This window comes from Centruroides vittatus, unplaced genomic scaffold, assembly GCF_030686945.1.
Source record: "Centruroides vittatus isolate TY-2023 unplaced genomic scaffold, ASM3068694v2 contig_502, whole genome shotgun sequence".
NCBI classification, from domain to species: domain Eukaryota; kingdom Metazoa; phylum Arthropoda; class Arachnida; order Scorpiones; family Buthidae; genus Centruroides; species Centruroides vittatus.
In genome coordinates, this window is record NW_027122289.1 from 334200 (window position 1) to 354161 (window position 19962).

At 36.1% G+C, this 19962-nt stretch overlaps 5 protein-coding genes and 1 long non-coding RNA gene across 6 annotated transcripts; 1 reads left to right on the plus strand and 5 right to left on the minus strand.

Moving 5' to 3' along the window:
• The first annotated feature begins 295 nt into the window (after positions 1-295).
• On the plus strand, positions 296-19953 carry LOC136978300 (uncharacterized). The gene is made up of 2 exons (XR_010881197.1): positions 296-449; positions 19868-19953. It is a non-coding gene; the product is annotated as an uncharacterized lncRNA (long non-coding RNA).
• LOC136978256 (G-protein coupled receptor moody-like) lies at positions 1161-2919 on the minus strand. The gene has a single exon (XM_067273941.1). It carries the CDS (start codon positions 2811-2813, stop codon positions 1746-1748), a length of 1068 nt encoding a protein of 355 aa, XP_067130042.1. The 5' UTR covers positions 2814-2919; the 3' UTR covers positions 1161-1745.
• Positions 4139-5812, minus strand: LOC136978257 (G-protein coupled receptor moody-like). Its single transcript, XM_067273942.1, has one exon. It carries the CDS (start codon positions 5705-5707, stop codon positions 4646-4648), a length of 1062 nt encoding a protein of 353 aa, XP_067130043.1. The 5' UTR covers positions 5708-5812; the 3' UTR covers positions 4139-4645.
• LOC136978289 (G-protein coupled receptor moody-like) lies at positions 9726-11035 on the minus strand. Its single transcript, XM_067273990.1, has one exon. It carries the CDS (start codon positions 10871-10873, stop codon positions 9761-9763), a length of 1113 nt encoding a protein of 370 aa, XP_067130091.1. The 5' UTR covers positions 10874-11035; the 3' UTR covers positions 9726-9760.
• LOC136978285 (G-protein coupled receptor moody-like) lies at positions 13292-14816 on the minus strand. Its single transcript, XM_067273986.1, has one exon. It carries the CDS (start codon positions 14452-14454, stop codon positions 13297-13299), a length of 1158 nt encoding a protein of 385 aa, XP_067130087.1. The 5' UTR covers positions 14455-14816; the 3' UTR covers positions 13292-13296.
• On the minus strand, positions 17258-18733 carry LOC136978286 (G-protein coupled receptor moody-like). The gene has a single exon (XM_067273987.1). The coding sequence runs from the start codon at positions 18547-18549 to the stop codon at positions 17392-17394; it is 1158 nt and encodes a 385-aa protein (XP_067130088.1). The 5' UTR covers positions 18550-18733; the 3' UTR covers positions 17258-17391.
• Positions 19954-19962: the final 9 nt, after the last annotated feature.

Below are 19962 nucleotides of genomic sequence, written 5' to 3' on the forward strand. Positions count from 1 at the left end.
ATGTTAATATCACCTAAACAGAAGCAGTTTCTCATAAAAGAGCCTTCCTTCTCACACAAGAAGAAACATAACACATTTTCTTTAGATTTTAGAATTCACAATAACCATATAAAAGGCAATATATTTTTGTTAACACGAGAACGCACACTAAGAAGGGATTTTTCGAAATACCTCCCCACGGGGGAGAGGGACAAGATTAAGGCTTAACACTTCCATCAACAATGGAAGCGTTAAGTAACAATGGAAGTGTCAAGTAACAATGGAAGTATCAAGTAACAATGGAAGTGTCAACAATGGAAGCGTTACGTAACAATGGAAGTGTTACGTAACAATGGAATTGTTAAGAGAAAGCGACGTGCAAGACGCAGATGCAGTTTTTTTTCGTTTTTGCGGGAAATCGAACATATTTTTAGATCCACGTAAAAATTCTCTAATTAGTCCGGAAACAGGTGGATCCAATTCTTGCATTCTGTGAAAACGGGTAAGGTTGACTGTAATGTAATAATCTTAATCTTCACTATCTTTAATTTTGCCCGAGCAACGCCAGGCCTACCTGCTAGTATAATATATTATGAATTACATACTAGCAACGTGTGCCCGACGTTGTTCGGGTTTTTGAGGGAGTATGGAATTGAGAGAGTGTGATAAAAACAATGCCCCTAGTAACTAAAATGTGCATTTATTGACCTAGGTATTTATAATAATGGAACTGTAAAAGAGAAAAAAATTGCTGTCTTTCAGGACAAAGATAAAAGATCATTCTCGTTCTGTTGCATAACGGAACGAGAATGGATGGACCTAGATCCAAGGAATTTAAAAACTCTACCAGGTACAGTACAGTACATTCCGCAACGCATTTGTTATTAGATGCGAATATTGCTCTCCGGTATATTCATTTGTGGTTTATGTAGTGTTATCAAATTAGTATCCGGATCTTCAGTGAATTTGCCATTACCGAGACGCAAAAATTGTTTAGCAAACTTCTCTGCAGATTTGTCTCCCAATAGATGGAACCCTCATCTAAAGAGACAACTTTTTAACGTGATTCCAGTGATGTTGCCATTTATATTACGTGAATGTTAATTAACGCTGTTTTTTATTAATTTAATTTAAATTCAACTGCGGTGCATACTGAAAAAGGGAAGTAGCATCTTTCCGTCATGTGCATTGAAAATTAATTTAAATAATAACGTCATCATCGATGATATGTGTTGTGACGTTTAATGACACCATGCGAATCTCAGCGGCACTAACTTCTGAATCGGCAGTCCTGTCGCTGATAGGTCGGGCCTTCGAGTTTCTTTAACATAGGAAGTATGGGAAGTTGACCTATGGCCTGCTCTGCCGAGCTGCTTGTTCGTAAATCGAGTTATGGTACGGAAACCGGAGTAAATATGGCGTTCAAAATTCTGTTCGTGAAACCGAGATTTGACTGTTCAGTTGGGTTCAAATCATCGTTGAAAGTTTCTCGTGTGGTTTAGGTAATCGTTCAATATTCAATATTAAAATTAGCATCAATCGAGGGCATATCCAATCTTTCTTATAATTTGGGAATAATAAATCATGGACAATGCAAATAAATTAATAATGATTTTATTAATTGTCGTTTCATACTAAATTACACGTGTTATTGAATTATGCAAAGTAAAAATAACTTTTACAAGACGATGACTTTCCAATAAAGAAACACGAAATTGCTTAAATTTAACATACAAACTGGTTAAAATATAGCTTGTTAAATCAATCTACAAGCGAGTGACTATTGTTTCGGAATTAGTGTTAGTCGTTTTATTACAACTAAACAAATCTTTGTATGCTTTCCTGTATTCGGTATCCATGAGAGCATAAATTATGGGGTTAATATAACCGGCGAGAAAGTAACCAATGCTATATATAATATTTAAAACAGGTGGATTTTTGTGTTCTTTAAAAAAATTAACACTCAGCAGTGGAATGTAACAGAAGAGGAAAGTTAAATAGATCACAATAATCATCTTTAACAGTTTTAAATCACTCGATGATTTCAGCTTTACTTCAATTTCTAATGTTTCTCTGTTTACTTGGAAACAATTCAAGTTATTACATAATATTTTATCTTTTTTACTCATCGGTTGCTGACCATACCTCAAATTCTTCTGAAATTTTCTGACGATCCACAATATCTTCGAGTAACAGAATGCAATTACCAAAGTAGGAAAAGCAAGTATACCGATTGTAATGATGAAAAGAAAATTTCTGAAAGATTTACCATTCACATCAATCGTGGTACATGTGCCAATTTCCGAATTAAATTCGAATTTTCTCCAAACACCGAGACCCGTGGGCATCCAAACGAGAAACGATACCAACCAGATGCAGGCGATTATGATGGAAACACTGATCTTAGAGTAGAACTTGGAGTAACTTTTAGGATAGACGATGATGATATATCTGTTAATGGTAATGGCGATTATGGTCAAAACAGATACTATAGAGTTGGAGTAACGTATCAACGGATAGATCATGCATAAAAACCCGTGGTACGTCCATGTTCGGTATATAAATATGGAGGTAACTAGTGGAATGGTGAAGACACAATATAATCCATCCGCAGTGCATAGGTTGATGATGAATGCTGAGGTGGCATTCCTCAGCCGACGACTTTTGAGCAGAGCGATGATAGTGATAATGTTTCCTAAAACTCCAATAACAACGAAGAAGATGCAACAAGCTGCTGCAAAGTACAGTAACTCAGGAGGATGCGTATCGAAAAGAGAGATGATAGTGGGGTTAGTGAAATTATAATTATCATTGGAAACTTGTTTGTAACTCATGTTGAAGAACAAATGAATGTTATAAAATTTAGAAGGAAGTATTTAACGGATGTAACAACCTTCGCTTTATGATTCATTAATGCTGATTAATTGGAAGTTTCGAATTCGGAATCCTTCGAAGAATCATTTTAAAAAAGAAACGATAAATTAGTTACAAATAGTAAAGAAAATAAATATTGTTTGTCCGTCGGTGTGTCTACTCGAATTCGAGCTTAGAAACGAATTTTACTTGTTATAATTACACAATGTAGTGAAATATGGAGGTTTGTTTCCAGTCGTCAGTTGTTACTAAACGGAAATTACTTGTGAGGAAATTTTCTATACACAGATTTGGAAATTTCGGAAAGATACATCCCACCAAAAGAATCTCAACTCTAAAATTCTACAAAATTACAATTTTATATCAAAACAAGCGTATAAACCCGTCAAAAATGGCGGATTGTTTTAAGAGAAATTTCAATTTAAAAATTCCACTGATAAAAAGCGATTTGCGCGGAGTCAGTGATGTATAGACACAGTATTAGATTTTAAAAGTATTTAATTACAATTGAAAAAATAACAATGTAACAAAAATTTTTTTAGTTTGGTTTTAATAGTTTTATGGGGTACAGTAACGCAATATATGGGTGATTTCAAGACATGCGGAAGTAATTTCCACGGGACCATTAGCGTAACCGGGGAAGAGTCGGTCCCCCGAGCTTCTTAGCTTTGTAAATAAATTAAGAAAAAAAGTTTAGGGGAAAGATTTGAATGTGGCAAACGTACTTATACACATGTATAGACAATACAATACCTAAGAGTTTGTTATTCATCCACAGTCTAGTGAATTTATCCATAGTAGTACAGGTTAAATATAGGTTTGCGCACGTTTTAATTTGGTTTTCTCTCTAATATAGGTTTTAGTCATGCTACGACATGCGGGAGAAGTTAAGTTTTAAACTCACCAATACGAAATATGTGACGGTGTGAGCGACAAAAAACTATCGTATGCATGATGCACGCATGTTTAATTGGGGACGATTTATGAAGTTATTTGCCATTCTCAGCACCACATATCTGGTAGTGGTGGTGAGTTTTTGAACTAAACTTTTCTATTGTGCATGTTTGCATGTTCTGAAACATCAGCATGAAAAATTTGGTTACGTTAAGATTGCTGCATTTTCTTCAAGACAGCGTTAAATAGAGCTACTTTAATTACGATTTTCCTTTAAATTTCCGTCTCGTAGGTACCAATAAGATGACCATTCTTATAAATAAAATTTTGTTACGACGTATTAAGTTTGTAGCGGTATTGCTCTCGCAAAGCGAAACCATCGCGCGAAATAGAATCGCTTAGTCGCGGGACAAAAAAATCTCGCTCTCGCAGATATCCGGCACCGATTTTTATCGCGGTTTGAGGTTTTTGCTTTATACTAAGCTTGTGCATTAAGCTTCTTACCTCGTTCCCGGTGTTTAAAGTGTTCAAAAATAACTTTTTCGGCGTTTAGGAGCGAGAAGAAAAACGATTAATGTTTCTTTCGGGAGAGATTTATTAATTCACGAGTTCGTTACGGAGTAATCCGAAATATAAAACAAGCGATTTTAAAATATTCGATATAGAGGTATTGAACGTCGTCTTCTGACCATTTTAATTATACACATTGAAAGAAAAGGAAGAATTCAGGTTATTGTATGACAATTTTATCGAGAGCGAGAAACTAGAAAGCGAGGAACGCGATAATCTGACACAATTACATTCGTTTACTCGTTGCGTCTTTATGAATCTTATTAGAAAGAATTTATCACTCCACTTTTATCAAATATATAGAATATTGTACAAAATATAGATTATTTTATAAGTGACTTATGTGTGCTGCTCCATTCCTTTTAGTCTTTTCAGAACAAATGAATAGTTCCTTGTATGCTTTTCTATATTCACTGCTCATGATGACATAAATAATAGGATTAATACAACCGGTGAAAAAGTATCCGATGTATCCTATAATGTTCAAAACGGGTAGACTTTCTTCTTTTCTAAATATTTTAACTATTATCAAAGGAACGTAACAGAAGATAAAAGCCAAAAATATCACCAGAATTACCTTCAACAATTTTAAATCTTTCGAAGTTTTCCGGTTTTTCTGAATTTTTGAAGTTTCCTTCTTTGTTTTACAGCAATTTAATTTGTTCCAGATGCTTCCTTTTTCTTCTTTTATTGTTTTTCTTCTTGCCTGCAAGCTTTTTTCCGATTTTCTGACGATCCAATATATCCTCGAATAGCAGAATGCGAACACCAAAGTGGGTGCACAAAATGCCATGAAAAAAAGAAAGTTTTTGGAAGATTTACCATCAACATTAACCATAGTACAAGTGCCCACTTGGGGATTAAATGCGAATTTTCCCCAAACACCGAGAGCTGTGGGCACCAAAAAAAGAAAAGATACCAACCAGATGCAGACAATGCTGATAGAAATGCTAGTTTTAGTATAGATCCTGGAGTAAATTTTCGGATGGACGATGATGACGTATCTGTTAATGGTAATGGCCATAATTGTCAAAACACATACTGTAGCATTAGAGTAACGTATCAACGGATAAATCATGCAGAGATAGTTGTCATATATCCATGTCATGTGTATAAATGTGGAGGTAGCAAGTGGAAGAGTGAAGGCACAGTAAAATCCATCGGCAGCGCATAGGTTGATGATGAATGCTGACGTGGCATTCCTCAATCGAGGAGTTTTGAGCAGAGCGATGATAGTGATGATATTCCCAGGCACTCCGATAACAACGAAGCAGATGCAACAAGCTGCTGCAAAGTACAGTAACTCGGGAGGATATTTATCGAAGAGATTAACGATAGTACTGTTACTCAAATTATAATTGTTACTCGAGGAATCTTGCGAGTAGTTCATGTCAAAAACTTAAATGAAAATGAAAATATATGAGAGGAACTGTGTTTAACGGATGTAGTAACGTTTGCTGAATAATGATGTTACGTGAAAGACGTGGAAATTCTGATAAGGAAGGAAGTTTCAAAACAACGAAAAGATTTATAAAATAAATTAATTATATTGAAAAGTAAATGATCAAATTAATAATATTAAATTATTAGTTAATAAATTAAGAACTTATCAGTGATCGAGAGGATAAAACGGTGGTTGGTCGCGGGTTCGCACCTCGCCGACGTGCTAGCCAAGTGGAGTTCTTCGCGTTTGTAACACGTAAATAGGGAACGATTTTTCATGAAAAGCGATTTAAAGGGTTAATTATGATCTGATTAATCACCCTGTTTGACATCGAACTTATCGGACAGGGAAATATAAAAGGTTCGCTTTACGACGGTTGAGGATTAAAGCGAGATCTGTTGTACGTTTTTCTTTTTTCTTTTTTTTTTAATACAGTAGGCCTATATTTATAAAAATTTACAGCAAAGCCTGATTTACATATAAGTTAAACGAGCTAAAGCTTAGGGTTTTAAGTTATGAGAGGCCTCAATGATTCTCAAACACAATATGTGCTTATTGTTATTTGACGGAGAGAAAGTACTTATATGTTGTACCTTAAGATCATAGCAAGTCTAAATGCATATAGCCTACAACACAAGGCTCCTATTGTAAGATCGTAAAACGGAACTATCTGCTAAAATCGCTAACCAAGCATCTTATTGAAAGCTTCTCAGAAGTCCTGTGTTCAGAATTTTCAGTATACATGTTGTTTAGTGATCTCGAACGTTGGAATGTCTATACGACACAGAAAAAACGTTACATACAGCTGATGGAACTTAGGAAAGGTCTCATCATCGTACTGAAGAAAACAGAATGGAACTTTCGACAAATTGATCATCGTCTGATCGTTCTGACTTGACTCTGGATATGTTAGGGCACACATGAAAGGCGAGCAGGCGCTGGACGCCCAGACAGCCTATCAAGAGAGATTGGCTGATCAGTTCTTGAGGCAGGTATGAACAGCTGCAACAGTGTTCTTTTTTGCACACCATTTAGAGACAGGTACAAATCTCGCTACAGAACCCTTTCGGCATGCGATTATCAGAAAAAAATTTGCATTTATGCGCGTCCTGTCATTAGCATTGTCGTCTTTTTTGCAGTGATGCTGTTTTATAAATGTGTGGATTACTACAGACTGGTAGTGTATTGTCATTAGTAACAAATTCCTTTTCGAGCAACTTTCAGGAACAAATTAAATTCGAAACTCGAGGTTTTATTATATTTCGTACGACTACGAGTACAAGAATATTAACAGGATGTTATTCAGGAAATTCTGCGCCCTCGTGTATTGTCACTCATACAGCAATTTTCCAGCAAGATAATTTTCGCACACAGCTAGATTTTTCCAAGAAGTGCCCTACTCGTTACACCTTTTTTGGCCTGTCCAGTTTACATTTTGTTATCATTGAGCATTTATGAGACCAAATAAAACGTCAAATTCGGCTAATAGTGTGAAGAATCTGGCGTTGCAGTTGCAACTTCTGTGGGAAATCTATAGCAGGATGGTGCTATATACCTCCACATTCTACTATGACATCGCCTGTATTCAGGAAAGAGAATGTCCTAAGCGGTACGAAAGGCTTTTTTTTTTTTTTTTTTTTTTTTTTTTTTAAATTGTCAGTGGTGTGCCGTGACATTTGATGATAGGGAAGCTGTGTTTCTGTAAGAAGCCGACTTCCAGGGGCAATCAGTTAATTGCGCGTCAGTGATGGCCTAGGGTCCATTCGTACGTGCGTGGTGGCGGAAGAGACGTATCTGACAAAAACCGACAAAAAAGAAACATAAAATAAACTTATACTATGTACAAAATAGTTTGCTTTAGGACAATCAGCCGTTCGGACATCTGGGCGTCGATGTGGTTCTTCGATGGTCGATCGAAGGTGGCCCCGGGACTGTGGCTTCGATAAGTCTGTAGGGCACGGGGAGACTTCCTCTGTTGGCGTCGGGGACACGGTCTAAGTCCGAAGTGGCACAGGTTACAGGTTGGCACAATAGACGAGAATTTTTTTTTTTGTTGTTTTTTGCGCGTTGACACAGGGCGTTTTGGTTATTCGGAACGTTAACCGAGTGCCAGGTGTCCTCGATTGTCGGGGATTATATCAATCTCCGTTCTTTCTTTCGTCGATTTTGATTGGTCGTTCTCACTCAATCACGCTTCCCGAGTGGTTGGTCCCTGGTTACTAAGAGTAACGAGACTCTTACCTGGAGCGCGAGAAAAGTCAAAATCGAAGACGAATTCGATCTTCCACCGATCATAGGACGATTTCCATCCGCGATTTATGGTTTCTGCCTCGCAGTTTGATATAAACAATGGGTGTCCGACTACAAACGATTTTTACCTATGTTTTTTTTTAAACTAATAAATTTTTCTCTAATTAACTGTTTTTTCGCGTTATTCGTGACGGGTCAGACCTGTCCGGAACCTCACATCTCCATAAAAGTTTTAAACAAATACTGGAAATGACAAAAATAAAAAATTTATGTATTTTAGTTCTGTAATACAAATAATACAAATTGATATGATACAAACAATAATAGAAAAACTTTTTAAAATTTTTTATAAACTAATTCTATTCGGCGATTTTTTCCGCCAAGTCGTTAATTACTTTATCGTAAAAGTCGCTGGTCGTCGACTCCATCGACGTATTTAAAAGCTCTTTTTCTCTAGCGACGACAATTTTTCCTCCGACCGTGTTCCTAGCCAATGTATGAATTCGTTCCGTGGTCGAAAAACTGCGCTGAACAGACCCACCGGTAGATGGTACCGTAAAAATTAATGATATTAAATCATATAATTTTTTTAGTACGTCTTTGTTCGGATCGACATTAATTATAATATGTTTCATGTCTAAGAGTTACTTGTCAATATAGTCCGGACACCAATATAAATATTGCGGTTCACTACGTAATTTAGATAAATCAAAAAATTCCCATAAAATTTACTTAATTTATAGAATTAAAACACGCTTGGAAAAGTTGTTTTTCATAATAGTAAAATTATTAACATCTAAAAGTGTAAAAATTCTAAAGATTTTATGTCTGAAAATCTGTCAATATAATTACAGTATAATTAAAAGAAAATTAAAATTAAATATAGCTCCCTACCCAGTGGCTAAGGGATAGAATCGTTGGAAGCGTTACACTTGTGTAGCTTCCACCAGCTAAACCGGGTGAGGTTGGTGCTCTGTAAAGCGCATGCCCCAATGCCCTCTGATTGCTTTACACCATTCAGTTATTCTCGCCGTGGAAGCTGTCTCGTAAGCGCTTCCGTTCCGCCACTGATATTCGAATATACAATAGCAATCTTATCGTTTTTTTCACATGTAGTATAGAAATTTGTAATAAGATACATAATGCAGTTATAATAAAATATTAATTTTAATTAATTCAAAGTACGTTAAAATATGAAAATTTATATTTTAGAAAATACGAGGGAAGGTCATTGGAAGGTGGAAGCGGCGCTCCCACCGCTTCCAATGACGGTACGCCACTGTTTAAAATTGTACCGTTACTCTGTACAAAATTGTTGCTTTGCTGAGATACTGTAATCACTTAAGACCGACTGACCGCGATCGTATTGGTCGTGGTCGGTCGGTCGGTCAGTTCGTACTAATAAAGTTTCATTCCATGATCGAATGAAACTATTAGTGCGAACTGACTGACCGACTGACACTAAGAGGACACTCTTTTTCTCAATAAGTATATTTTATAATAATTACTAATACTTAACTTTAAGTCAAATGAGACCACCATTAATCATCAATGAATGATTCAACGGACGGAAACAGTAACTTAACACTGTCTTTTATCGGTAATCAGATTAACTTTTATGTAAATATTTTAATGATTATTAAACAAGTTTATTTACAAGTTACTCGAAAAGGTTAATGTCATTTTTAAAATTGAATAAAATGTTTTTTCATTGAAAATATTAAAGAACATTAAAAAATGTAGGCTAATTTATAAACTTGTGCGCGTCTCTGTAACGCTGTGAACTGTTTTATTACAGATGAATAATTCTTTATAAGCTCTTCTGTATTCTCTGCTCGTGATGACGTAAATAATAGGATTGATGCAAGCGGTGCTATAACCTCCAAGATAAGCTAAGATGTTCAATGTGGGGAGGCTTTTCTCCATTTTAAATATTTTCACAAATATAATGGGAGTATAACAAAACACGAAAGCTAAAAATATCACCAGAATCACCTTTAACACTTTTAAATCTTTAGATTGCTTCTGCTTTCCTTCGCTTTCCGATTTTGCCGCTTTCTTTCCACATTTTAATTTAAGGTTCACACCCTTCTCTTTCATCTTTAATTCATGCCCGATTTTTAATTTTCTTTCCGATTTTCTGACGATCCAGAATATCCTGGAGTAACAAAACACAAAAATGAAACACGGTATAACAAATGCCAGGATGTGAATAAAAGTTTTCGACGACTTTCCGTTAACTTTCACCACAGTACACGTCCCCACTTCGGGATTAAAAGCGTATTTTCCCCAAATTCCGAAGGCAGTGGGTGTCAGCAGTGCAAAGGATACCAACCAGATAAAAGCGATGATGACAGAAATGCTCATCTTAGTATAGATCTTCATGTAGCTTTTGGGATGGACGATGATGACGTATCTGTTGATCGTAATGGCAATAATGGTGAAGAGAGAAACAGCAGCGTTTGCGGAACGAAATAGAGGGAAAATCATACAAAGAAAGTCGCTGTAGATCCACGTCTTGTGTATGAACATGGACGCTGCTAGCGGAAGACTAAAAATACAAAATAGCCCATCGGCCACGCACAAATTGATGATAAATGCCGAGGTGACATTTTTCAATCGAGGACTTTTAAGTAAGGCGACGATTGTCACGAAGTTTCCTGGCACTCCAATGAAGACGAACACAATACAAGCAGCTGCTGCGAAGTAAAGTAACTCCTTTGGATACGTTTCGAAAAGCGGAACAGTTGTTACGTTACTGGCAGAAGTGTTGTTTGTTATAATCGAGTCATTTATAAACAGAGTAACATTAGTAAAATCTGTGCCTTGATTCCAGTTTGATACCTCTATCGAGTCGTTCATCTTGAAAAATAAACCAGGAAAGCATTAAAGGAAGTACATCAAACGGAAGTTTAATACCTTTACTTAATCACAACGTTAACACATTACTAAGAATCAGAAATATTGAGATTGAGGGACAAGTATTTCTCTCAGGTACGACAATATAATCGAATTCGGTGGCCTCCTAAGGCGTAGGAATGCGGAGGTGGCACCACAACAGACGTATTTGTTAACTAGCATACTACTATAAGATGATTTGTATAATCTCTACAACAATATCGGACCCAATCTTTCACCACCCGGCCGCCCCACTGTGGTCTTGGTCGAACCCATAATGGGTTTACTAACAGTTAAGAAAATTCTCTACAACGAATCACCGGAACTGAATACGTTTTTATTTTAAATTTTTGAATTTAAAATCTGAATAGGTTTTTCACAAAATGAGAGCCATTACTTGGAAATTAATTTATAAATTTAATATGTACGTAAATATAGGTTTGGAAAATAAAATGCCTTCTTAAGCCTTCAAATTGAACACCTATTAGCGAATATTTTTTTTTTTTACCTGATGTGGTTCATAGTTCTAGCAATAGAGGTCAGTGCGTGTCAAAGCCTTCGATGTAATTCCATACATTCTTCCTGTAGAAAACGAATATACTATAGATTATTACGATTTAATTAAGGCAACTCAATACATGCTCGATCTGCCTCCCGGAAGAATTTTTAATGGGAAATTGGTTTCTACATATGTGTTAGGCACATGAAAGAACCCGGAAAACTTCACTTGGTCATTTTGTTGTTGGGGTGAGAACCCACGACCAACTACCAGTGTTTGGGTGGTTTTATCCACACTGCAAGTGGTGGAGTCTCGGATTTTGGAAAGATTGATTGCATTAGTACAAGCCCTCGGACCACAAAACGTAGCATTTCGTTCGATGTGTAGCAATAATCAGCGACAAAGTATATGTAGTTAAAGATCATTTTTGGAATTTGTTCCTCTTACTGAGACATTGGTGCTAGTCTAAAATACTTCTTCGGAACTTAAAAAAGATGTCACTATCCGATAGGACACTTACGAGGATAAGGATATGATAATGATCAACTTGAAGGGTACAAGCAGTGGTGTATTGCAAACATTTTTGGATAATAATCCACGGTTTTTTTTAATAGGCTGAAAGAGTCACTCTTTAAATCTTGTAGTAAATAATGTTGCTAAGTGTTGTTTGGCTGCCACATCTTTTGTTTTATATCTGTATTTCAATGATTTAATTTAATGTTGAATAGTTTTGCTGCGCCGCGTGCTTAGCCTTCTCTAACACTAAGCTAAACAAAATGGAAAGTCGACCATTGCGGTACCAGCCTTCGGTGCTGTACAGTAAATGTTATCCTCACGGAAATTTAAGAAGACACTACTCTGAAACGACCATTTGGCAATCGATCATAACTTGATAGGATTATCTGGCGCCTACAGGGCCTTTCCATGGAAAATTGACCCCTGTTTACGTGTTAAACACGTGGGAAAAAAATCCGAAAAACTTCTCATGAGACCAGCTACCAATGTTTGGTGGTTTAAACTTGGGGTGACAATACATCCCAGTTTGTCCGGGACAGTATCGCATTTTCCACGTTTTAAACCCTCAAATATAGAATAAAATTTTAAATAGAAGCGTTTTATTGGACTTCTAATGTAATATAACCTATTTACAGGTTAATAAATAAATAAATTTAAAAAAAATAATCTAAATTTTCCCACTTTTAGACCCATTTTTCCGGTTTGCGCAATAAACAATATGGTCACTCTAATCAACTCCGCTACTGGTGCACTCTGAAAGACCATGTCATTGCAACAGGACTCACCAGTGGCCAAGCGGTCTTCGTGCCCTAAACACTGGGTTCGCGCTTCGCTCGGACGGGCTGGCCACCGAGCAGTTTTCCGGGTTTTCTCCACGTCTGTAACGCCTAAATAGGGGCCAGTTTCCCTTAAAAAAACCTCCCGAAGGCATCTCCTTAGGCAGATCGTCCAAGTGTTGCGTTGCCATAACTAAATAAACATTGCAACGGTCTTACTCCGATTAATTTAATGTTTTATAATTATATTTAATATATTTAAACTTTGTATAATTTTATAATCATGATTAATACTTAACGTTGAGTTAATTGCAATGACTGTTTCTCACTATTCAATGATAAACGGACAGGAAACAGTAACATATGATAGCCTTTTATCAGTAAATTAGATTAATTTTCATGTAAAATGTTTTTTAGTAATTATTAAATAAATTTATTTACAAATCAACTGATTTATTACAAAGTTATTAATTATTTTCTATATTTACATTATTAATTATTCTATACATTTATCGAAGGTTTGCTGAACAAACTCCTATTTTTACATAGAAAATATTAGGCCTAAATGAAATCTATGTAAAGCATAAAACTGTAATTTATAAACTTGTAGTGTGTGTCTCTGTAACACTGTGAACTGTCTTCTTACATTTGAATAATTCCGCGTAAGCTCGTCTGTATTCTCTGCTCATGATGACGTAAATAATAGGATTGATACAACCGGTGCAATAACCTCCAAGATAGCCTATGATGTTTAATGCGGGGAGGCTCTTCTCCTTTTTAAAGATTTTCACAAATATAATGGGAGTATAACAAAACACGAAAGCTAAAAATATCACCAGAATCACCTTTAACAGTTTTAAATCTTTAGATTGCTTCTGTTTTCCTTCGCTTTCCGATTTTTCCGCTTTCTTTCCACAACATTTTAATTTAAACTTCTTATCATTCTCTTCCTTCTTTAATCCATGCCCGATTTTAAATTTTTTTTCCGATTTTCTGACGATCCAGAATATCCTGGAGTAACAAAACACAAAAGTGAAGCACGGTATAACAAATGCCAGGATGTGAATAAAAGTTTTCGACGACTTTCCGTTAACTTTCACTACAGTACACGTCCCCACTTCGGGATCGAAAGCGAATTTTCCCCAAATTCCAAGGGCAGTGGGTGTCAGCAGTGCAAAGGATACCAACCAGATAAACGCGATGATGACAGAAATGCTCACCTTAGTATAGATCTTCGTGTAGTTTTTGGGGTGGACGATGATGACGTATCTGTTGACCGTAATGGCAATAATGGTGAAGAGAGAAACAGCAACATTTGTGGAACGAAATAGAGGGAAAATCGTGCAAAGAAAGTCACTGTAGATCCACGTCTTGTGTATGAATAGGGATGCTGCTAGCGGAATGCTAAAAATGCAAAACAGTTCATCGGCCACGCACAAATTGATGATAAATGCCGAGGTGACATTTCGCAATCGAGGACTTTTAAGTAAGGCGACGATTGTCACGAAGTTTCCTGGCACTCCAATGAAGACGAACACAATACAAGCAGCTGCTGCGAAGTAAAGTAACTCCTTTGGATACGTTTCGAAAAGCGGAACAGTTGTTACGTTACTGACAGAAGTGTTGTTTGTTATAACCGAGTCATTTATAAACAGAGTAACATTGGAAAAATCTGTACCTTGATTCCAATTTGACATCTCTAGCGAGTCGTTCATGCTGGAAAGTGAATCAGAAAAACGTTGAAGGAAATACATCAAACTTCCGTTTGATATTTGCACTTTATCATAAGTTTAACACATTACTGGGAACAGGAGACATTTAGATAGAGAAGAACAAGCATGACTTTCAGACCGTGAAATAACAAAGGACACTTTGGATTCTAACATTTAGTAAATTATTAAAAATTTGACGGAAATTTAAATGTTATACTATTATTAACAACGAAAATGTTAAAAAGCCGCTGCTAATGTGCGTTCGTTTCGTCAACGTATTCTTTTTTAAAATGTGCTGAGTATGTCTGCATCAGCACATTTTAAAAAGGAATATGCTGTAAAATGAATATACAGCGTTTTATCACAATTACGTATATACGTTGTCATGCAAGAGAAATAGAAACACCGCTGTTTAGATGAGTCAGCTGCCACTACTGCAAAATTTTGAGCTATTTATTTATGTTAATTTAATAACATGTAGTATATAAGCTGAAGTAATTCGTCTTTAAGTTTCAGATCAAGATAAGTATGAACAAAGTGTAACTGATCGCAAGACGTACTCTACATTAAGTGCAAAACAGATGGGCTACTATATCAAATCAGAGGTGACTGCTATATTTGGGTTTTCCTGTGCAACTACATCAAGAGTATACAGTGATTATTTGATATCTGGCGAAAAGTCTCGGATACAATACTTTGACGTTCGAGGCTTTCGTCGGCTGTCACAGATTCTAAAAACTATCAGACCATCATAGCAATTTTTAATACTGTGCGTCTGTGGTCATCAGTCAGCTTACTGCTCAAAGGTCTGTAGCCATGGGCGTCCACAGAGGGGCAAACGAAGCACTTATCCTCCCCGAGATCGAGTAAAAAATTCCATAAAAAATCGTATCGTAAAAGTGATTAAGATTTATAACCTTGAATTCTCGACCACGAGATGCTTTTTCTGTCTTAAATAAACCAAAACATAAAATAAAAATTTATTGCTGTAATTATTTCTTTTCAAGCTTTTCCCCCTGAAAAATTTTCTGCGGACGCTCATGTCTATAACGATGCTAGAATTTGGAAGTTATCTTATTCCTGTGCCTCTACTAACAGCTCGTCGCCGTACCTTGTAGCACGGTGACGAGCTATTAGAATTCTAATGACACATTTCCTGGGCTATCCTGGTAGTTAAAGCCATGGACCTGTCATACTACAAGGAAACTGTGCAAACTGCTGAGAATGGTGTTCCGGTGTGAAGTGGCTTTAGTTTAATGGATACTGGTTCTTTAGCGTCTTAGTATCACAGTTACTGGAAACAACTACCTGGACATTCTTGTAGATCATGTGGCCCTACACTCGGATGGCAATTGTTTCTTTCAACAGGACAAATAACCTCCACACAACACACGGTGGGTTCAAATATGGCTAGAGAAACATTCGAGAAACTTTAGTGTCATTGAACTGAAGTTGCTAGAATGCACCCTAATCCTTCCAAGCACCTTAACTTGAATCCCATTAAACATCTCTAGGATGTTAAAAGTGGCATTCGGAAGTTCTCGCATGTAGCGTCTAGCCACGCTGGACACTACATTCAAGAACTTAAATTCAGCTTTACTGTGCAGATGCGTTGCTCGTTACACTATCATTATGGTTATATCTAAACGAATCAATTAATTAAGCTTCTACTTGTAGCCAATCTTTCTATCTGATTATTAATTAGTCTTAATATATCCCGATAAATCCTTCGGCAGAGTCGATTGGTAACATCGGAGTCGATAGTTATGCTGGTCACTCAGCCGTATTTAAAATAAAATTAATGTATCAGAAAGCAAATAGATGGCACTCAAGTCAGTTTGCGGCGGGAAGAAACCGTTTTATCCATTTGACTAATAGACGGTTTTTGCTGTTTTCAAGTAGTTTTTCAAGTTTTTTCTATTGTTCAATGTATGTACAGTACATAGTATATCTGTTTAATAAATAGGTGCATTTATATTTTTCTGTTGTATTTTATTCCTCATCTATAACAATATAATTGTGAAAACCATAGCTTATGCTGCTCTAATGCATTTAAACAGCCATAGAATTTAACCCAGATATAATATTAAAGTATGCAATTTTACTTGATTCAGTACAGTGAAAACAGTATTAGTTGAGTTGAGAGTATTTGGGATAATCTTTGACTTGAAATTACATTTGTTATGATATTCACATTGAGTCTACATATTTTAGTAGTTTAAAGACGTTCTGCACCATACAAGTAGAATATTAATGCAGATTTATTGATAGCCTACTAACACATTTTCTTGTTTATATATGGGCCTATATATATATATATACTGCATATGACTAAAATACCAAGTAATGCGTCTTTTAAAGAACGAGGGAGTAAAAAGAAGAGTACAAGCTATAAAAAGGACATTGTAGATTGTGCAAAAAGCTTCAAACTATGGCTCAACGTCGGATCAGCGCTCCCACAAGATGATGGCACTGATTGCACTTCGGGTTAATTTGTCCTTGTAAACAAGGAATGTGGTTTTGGTCAACATACGAAGTTCCATGAGACAATGGACAAATACTGCTCATTAGTTTTTATATTTGCAGAATACGCTACGTATAAGTAATAAATTTTCTGCTGTCCCCTGATAATGAAATTTAAGGCCTCTTGGTGATTAGGAAAAAAGCAACCCAGATGAAAAAGGCGGCACGTGCCCCAAAGTACGGGCTCCCTGCTACGAATCCTCGCTATCACTGCCAATAAGTAATAATACTAAATACTGTCTGAGTTCGATTAAATTAGATTAATTTTATATAAAGTATTTTATTAAATAAATTTATTTACAGATCAGTTAATTTATTTACATATTTGCATTATAACAATATAATACTACTTATTACAGGATGCATATATGCATACACGTAATGTATTTAATTGTACAGTTCAATGAAAAATGTAAAGTAGATACTGCATATGAACAAATGCTAAAAAAATGTAGTTTATAAGCTTGTAGTGCGTGTCTCTGCAACACTATTAACTGTATTATTACAGATGAATAATTCTTTATAAGCTCTTCTGTATTCTCTGCTCATGATGACATAAATGATAGGATTGATACAAGCGGTGCAATAACCACCAAGGTAGCCTATGATATTAAAAAAAGGCATGCTCTTCTCCTTTTTAAAGATTTTAACAAATGTAACGGGAGAATAACAGAAGATGAAAGCTAAAAATATCACCAGAGTCACCTTTAACACTTTTAAATCTTTGGATTGCTTCTGCTTTCCTTCGCTTTCCGATTTTTCCGCTTTCTTTCCGAAACATTTTATTCTAAAGTCCACACCCTTCTCTTCCTTCTTTAATCCACGCCCGGCTTTTAATTTTCTTTCCGATTTTCTGACGATCCAGAATATCCTGGAGTAACAAAAGACGAAAGTAAAACTTGGTATAACAAATGCCAGGATGTGAATAAAAGTTTTCGACGACTTTCCGTTAACTTTCACCACTGTACACGTCCCTACTTCGGGATTAAAAGCGTATTTTCCCCAAATTCCGAAGGCAGTGGGTGTCAGCAGTGCAAAGGATACCAACCAGATAAGCGCGATGATGACAGAAATGCTTACCTTAGTATAGATCTTCGTGTAGCTTTTGCGGTGGACGATGATGACGTATCTGTTGACCGTAATGGCAATAATGGTAAAGAGAGAAACAGCAGCGTTTGAGTAACGAAGCATAGGGAAAATCATACAAAGAAAGTCACTGTAGATCCACGTCTTGTGTATGAACATGGACGCTGCGAGCGGAAGACTAAAAATGCAAAATAGTCCATCGGCCACGCACAAATTGATGATAAACGCCGAGGTGACATTTCTCAATCGAGGACTTTTAAGTAGGGCGACGATGGTCACGAAGTTCCCAGGTAGTCCAATGAAGACGAACACGATACAGGAAATTGCTGCGAAGTAAAGTAACTCCTTTGGATACGTTTCGAAAAGCGGAACAGTTGTTACGTTACTGGCAGAAGTGTTGTTTGTTATAACCGAGTCATTTATAAACAGAGTAACATTAATAAAATCTGTACCTTGATTCCAATTTGATACCTCTAGCGAGTCGTTCATGCTGGAAAGTGAGTTAGAACAAGATTGAAGGAAATACATGAAACTTCCGTTTGATATCTTTAGTTACTCATAATATTAACACGCTACCAGGAATGAGAGACGTTTAAAAATGGAATTTCCTTAGGATTTTTTTTAAAAAATAGGTTACAAAATAATTACACAGATTTTTACCACAAATACATATCTATATAATTTATATAAAATAGAATATCTGACTGCCTGTCTGTTTTCTACACATTTCTTAAACCGATCCGGATCAAATTTATTAGGATTATTCTCTAGGACCTGTTCGCCTTGACACTGGCACTAAATTGAATGCGAAAAAATTTAATTTGTTTTCTCAGGAAAATAGATCTAAGCTTTGTTTCCGTTGTTTAGTAAAGATGAGAGATTACCGTATAATATATTTAATTATATGGCTTTATATTTAAAAAAAAATACAGTAAAGCTAGTTTTACGACTAGTGCAAATCTTTAAAAAGTTTTACTGTATGACAACTGGTGGACCGGAGCTCGGTCTTTTGTTTTACTCTTTCCGCCTTGTGGGTACTTAAGAGGGCCTTTTTTAAAGCTCATCGTGGGGTTCGGCTAAGCCACATTGGGCAGCCAAATGGTATAGAATTGGACTGCCTACGAAAAATTCATGTTGTGTTGCTCATCCCGGGTCCCTTAACTGCCTCGTCCATTCGGTTGGCTGGTGAGACTAGCTTAATAAAAGTTATTTAGGATGCTAGTGCATGCAGTTAAGCGGAGTACATTGGGAAAATAATCAGGAGAATACATTGGGAGCGTAATAGGAAATATTTGGAGAGTGTAATGAGGGTGTGATAGAGTTTTGAGAGAATATATTATGTGCGGACTAGGAACAGATAGCAGTCCGTCTAATATCTACTCGTACTATTTATCTTAAGTATGATAGAATGTGATAACAAATATGTTTTTTGTAATAAGTTATTTTTATAACAATAATTTATGTTATCTATATATGTAATCGACATTAGTTGATAATAATAATAAGCGCAGAGCCCAAACGGTTAGGAGTTAAAAGTTGAAATTAGGTACACAGTTAGGGTACGTCACGAGAACGTACACTAAGAAGGAATTTTTCGAAATTCCCCCGCGCGCGAGAGGTTGTTAACAATGGAAGTGTTAACAATAGAAGTGTTAAGAATGGAAATGTCAACAATAGAAGTGTTAACAATAAAAGTGTTAAGAATGGAAGTGTTAGGTAACAATGGAAGTGTTAAGAGAAAGCGCGTGCAAGATTTACAGGCGCAGATGTGGTTTTTCGCGTTTTTGCGGGAAATCGAACATACTTTTAGACCCGTCTAAAAATTCTCTAATTATTCTGGAAACAGGGGACCTAATTCTTGCATTCTGTGAAAACGGGTAAGATTGGCTATAATGTAATAATCTTAATCTTCGCTATCGTTACTTTTTGCCCGAACAACGC